This window comes from Lolium rigidum, chromosome 4 (genome assembly GCF_022539505.1).
Source record: "Lolium rigidum isolate FL_2022 chromosome 4, APGP_CSIRO_Lrig_0.1, whole genome shotgun sequence".
Classification (NCBI taxonomy): Eukaryota; Viridiplantae; Streptophyta; class Magnoliopsida; order Poales; family Poaceae; genus Lolium; species Lolium rigidum.
In genome coordinates, this window is record NC_061511.1 from 188,728,589 (window position 1) to 188,733,325 (window position 4,737).

A 4,737-nucleotide genomic window follows, 5' to 3' on the forward strand; every position below is an offset into this window, starting at 1 on the left:
AAATCTTGGATAAAAAGAAGGGGATTCAAGGAGATTACCTTAAGGGACGGGTTGGGAACGCAATCCACGAACAGATCTGCTGCAGAAATCCAAAGGGATTTGAGAGGGATTTGGGTAGGGGAGAGAGGTGGGGCGCGTGATCAGGGAGAGGAGTAGGAAGAAACAGAGAAGAATAAATGAGACCGGGTCGGGCTGGAGTTGCTCGAACGACACACATAGGTGGATGTGTGGCGCTTATGACATTGCGCCCGAGGGAGCGGTGCCACACACCCTGCCACGTTGGTCGCGCTCGTCACGCAGACACGCACACACCACGTAGGCCACAATGTGTGGCGCCGCTCGCTCGGGCGCCACACCGCTCGCATATACGCCGTTTAGTCGAGCAAAATTGTTTCGTTTTTTTTTTGGGAATTGCAAAATTGTTTCGTCGGGAGGTATTCTGTGCAATAGTTTCGGCAAAAGGTTATTTTTATCGAAATTGCCCCATGTGTACACACAGGTGTCAGAGTTGGTGGGTCTATCCGGCTCCCCCGAGGGCCCGATGGCATAAAGGCGTTGTGCGCCTCTCCCTCTCCGCGTGTCCATTCCCGACGACTAACGATCGACTTTCCAATGGCGCGAGTCTCCTGCCGCGACGTCTCCCCGCAGCTCTCCTCTCTCCCCCACCGCGGCACCGCCGCCAACACCAGCCACGCAAAAATCTCCTTCCGACGAGCTCAATCCCTGTGCGCGCCACTTGCCACTATCAAAAGATCACAGCTCCCGTCGGCGGCCACGAGAGACGACGCGGCGGTCGCGTCCCTCGTGGGCCAGCTCGAGCCCAACGTCGACCAAGACGAGGAAGAGGAGGACCTGTACCTACCCGACGACGCACCATCGCTCCGTCGCCGCGGAGCGCGGAGGCACGATGACGAGCTTGCCTCGCGGTGGCGCGAGATCCACGGGTGCGACGACTGGGCGGGGCTCCTGGACCCGATGGACCCGCTGCTCCGGTCGGAGCTGATCCGGTACGGCGAGCTGGCGCAGGCCTGCTACGACGCGTTCGACTACGACCTGTCCTCCCGGTACTGCGGCAGCTGCAAGTACCCTCGCCGCGCCTTCTTCGACCGGCTGGGCATGCCGGAGGCCGCGCGCGGGTACGCCGTGACCCGGTACCTGTACGCGACGTCCAACTTCCGGTTCCCGAGCTTCTCCTTCTCCGACAAGCGGTCCCGCGCGGACGCCAAGGTGTGGAGCCAGCGCGCGACCTGGATCGGGTACGTGGCGGTGTCGACCGACGAGGAGTCGGCGCGGCTGGGGCGGCGCGACGTGGTCATCGCGTGGCGCGGCACCATCACGCGGCTGGAGTGGGTGTCGGACCTGATGGACTTCCTCCGGCCGGTGGCCGACGAGGGCATCCCGTGCCCGGACCGCGAGGTGAAGGTGGAGTCCGGGTTCGTGGACCTGTACACGGACAAGGACCCCTCCTGCCGCTTCTGCAAGTACTCGGCCCGCGAGCAGGTGCTCCTGGAGGTGCGCAAGCTCGTCGGCCACTACACCGCGCTGGGCGAGGAGGTGAGCGTGTCCGTCACCGGCCACAGCCTCGGCAGCTCGCTCGCCGTGCTCAGCGCCTACGACATCGCCGAGTCCGGCGCCAACCTGGTCTCCGGCGACGGCAGGAGGGCGGCGGTGTGCGTGTACTCGTTCTCGGGCCCCAGGGTGGGGAACGGGCGGTTCCGGGAGCGGTTCGAGGGGGAGCTCGGGGTGAAGGCGCTGCGGGTGGTGAACGTGCACGACAACGTGCCGCGGATGCCGGGGCTGTTCCTGAACGAGGGCGTGCCGGAGATGGTCCGGCGGGTGGCGGAGGGGCTGCGGATGCCCTGGTGCTACAGCCACGTCGGCGTGGAGCTGGCCCTCGACCACAAGCGCTCGCCGTTCCTCAAGGACACGCTCGACCCCGGCTGCTCCCACAACCTCGAGGCGCACCTGCACCTGCTCGACGGGTACGTTTTTTTTGCACGTCGGCATCCACCGATCGACAACTTCGATATTTTCTCCCATCTTGTTTCCAGAATAATGATCTCGTCGTCACATCGGTACCAACCAACGGTGACGTGGCTCCAGTAGCCTAGTGCTTAGTAGAAACTTAAAATTGACGCTATTGCTCTCACGACATACGTACGTGTAATCTTGAGCTAAACAACCACGAGTGATTATAAAGTGACAGTAGCGTACGTGGACACTGGGCTGGTAGTGGTAGGGTTATCTGTCTACACTACATGTGGATCTAATGAAGGCGCGCAGTCGGATCATATAAGAGGATTTCGACGGGTCAAACTAAGAGGCCTAGATGATTTACGTGCCTGCATTGAGCATGCGCACATTTTTTAATCTTCTGGACGATCACGTTCAGATCGGGACAGACGTGTGCTACGATATTATTATTCCAGCAGTATCTACGTGGGACAGATGGGGATCACCCATGCCCAGCCGTACATACATGGGCTAATTGTACCATCTTGATTAGTTGGTTGGTTCATCGATCTCAACCGATCGAGAAGCCAACGACATGTTTGACTCTCAACGTACGGTAGTTTGATTAACATGTGCCAACGATCTAGTACCTAATACCGACTAGTTGTGTCATACTCCCTCCGCTCCAAAATACTTTCGAAATAAGTTTCGCAGCTTTTGTCTAGGTTCAAATCTACAATATGTATTTACGTGTAGATACATCCATATCTAAGCGAAGTTTCACCACTTGTTTCGAAACGGCGGCGGTAAGTATCATAGATGTCTAAATTTGTATGTTCTGCGCCCGTTTTACTGCATATATGCATGTAAATTTTAGATAAATCTGTAACGCTTTTCCCACACAGGAAGTACGTACGTCCAAACTAGTCACGTGCAACATAACTGATTATACTAGGATAAGACAAAATCTATGCACATTTTTTTAATAACAAGGGATGCCACGCAGTGTAAACGTAGTAATACGATAGTTTAGTGGAGTTTGTCATTGCGACTTTGCTTTCAAAGCAAAATATGCGACTTGAGTGGTGCACCAGGTCTGTTGAAAACTTGAAATACTGATCTGTCGTCGACTGCCATGAGCCTCGATCGGGGATGGTTAAAAAAGAGCTTTGAGCTCAGTCATTCCGTCAAGTACGTACTACGTATTCTGAGGCGACGACCTGCACAACTTCTTAACCCAAGCCAACGCATCATCGGCTTGGCCTCGTCAAGACAGCCAGGCCAAAGGTGTCACAAGCAGACCTAGACCAATCCAATTCAGAATTTTATTAGCATGTCTGAACGGACCTGACCCTAGCGCTAGCTAGCTCAGACTCCAACCAACTGCTACATACAAACATACTATATCAAACCTATGATGCAGTCCCCGTCAAAAAATAAAAAACATACTGTACGATGCAGTCTGAGTAATGTCAGACCACCATTTTATTATTGCGTTTCAATGTATCCACGTAAACCTCTAAATGAAAGTTGGCGAAAGTATGGTGTAAATCTTAAAGAAGAAAATCGATGCCACAAACATGAACAGATCTCCTCTGCACGGGATAAAATCATTTAACCGAAGTAACATCGTAATATGAACGATACGGTGCCGTCGTTTACAAGGGACCCTTCATACCCACGGCTTCTTTGTTAATTTGGATAATCATCATCCTTAACTCATCTGATTCAATTAGTGAATAATCTGAATTTTTCTGCAGGTACCATGGTAGCGGGGAGCGGTTTGTGCTAGCGAGCGGGCGCGACCCGGCGCTGGTGAACAAGGCATCCGACTTCCTCAAGGACCACCACTGCGTGCCTCCCTTCTGGCGCCAGGACGAGAACAAGGGCATGGTCCGTGCCCCTGATGGCCGTTGGATCCAACCCGACCGCCGAGGCCATCTAGACGATGACCACCACCACGATGGACACGGTGGGAACGACGACGACAAGCACCGCAAACACCATGGTCACTTTCGCCTCTTCGGTTAGACATAGAGACTATTAATGTGCGCAAAGGGGGATGAGCATCTGTAATCTCGAATGAGCTCGTTGTGGTTTACACCGTTCGTACGTCCCAATGATGATGTGCGACAAGGGGTTGTTTGTTTTCTCGAGTGTGGTGTGGAGTGTTGAAGGTGCTCACGTGCATCGATGCCAATATGCATGTACACAAAAATGGGGTGGAGGAAAAAGTTCATATATATCTTTGGAGTTTTTGTCGTAAAACGAGTTACATGCATTGCTTACCTCCACCCATCTTCGTCAGCGAGGGTGCTAGTCCCCTCTTCTTCCATTTGTCGCTCTAGCCGCAGAAGGGACATGTGGCTGATTTCTCCTTTCTGGCTTAGTAGTTAGGGTTAGGGTTAATATGTCATGGTACATCGTTGGGGTGGTGGGAGCGGCGAATGACGTGGGCATACCTTGTCGGGTACTCATTGACGTGGGCATACCTTGTCGGGTACTCATTATTACCATACCTGGTACGGTCCAACTCGAGGCCCACAAGGTCCAAGAAGAATTGACAGTTGTTAAAGGAACCAAATCCCAGGAACCTGGCGTGCGGAACAAGGACATGCCCCAATCAAGGAATTTTATAGTCTTTTTTCTCCTATGTAGCCAACCTAAATTATGCACCTAAGACCTAGCCTCCTTTATAAAGATCTAGGAGGGGCCGCCAGGGAGGACGATCTCTAGGCAATCTAAAACCCTAGCTAGACACCGCAAAGCGATCTACATCGCTAT

General features: G+C 53.7%; 1 protein-coding gene across 1 annotated transcript; it reads left to right on the forward strand.

Annotated features, from left to right (window-relative positions):
- Positions 1-612: 612 nt before the first annotated feature.
- Positions 613-4,151, forward strand: LOC124647931 (phospholipase A1-Igamma1, chloroplastic-like). Its single transcript, XM_047187778.1, has 2 exons — positions 613-1,982; positions 3,714-4,151. The coding sequence occupies exons 1-2, from the start codon at positions 613-615 to the stop codon at positions 3,982-3,984; spliced, it is 1,641 nt and encodes a 546-aa protein (XP_047043734.1). The 3' UTR covers positions 3,985-4,151.
- Positions 4,152-4,737: the final 586 nt, after the last annotated feature.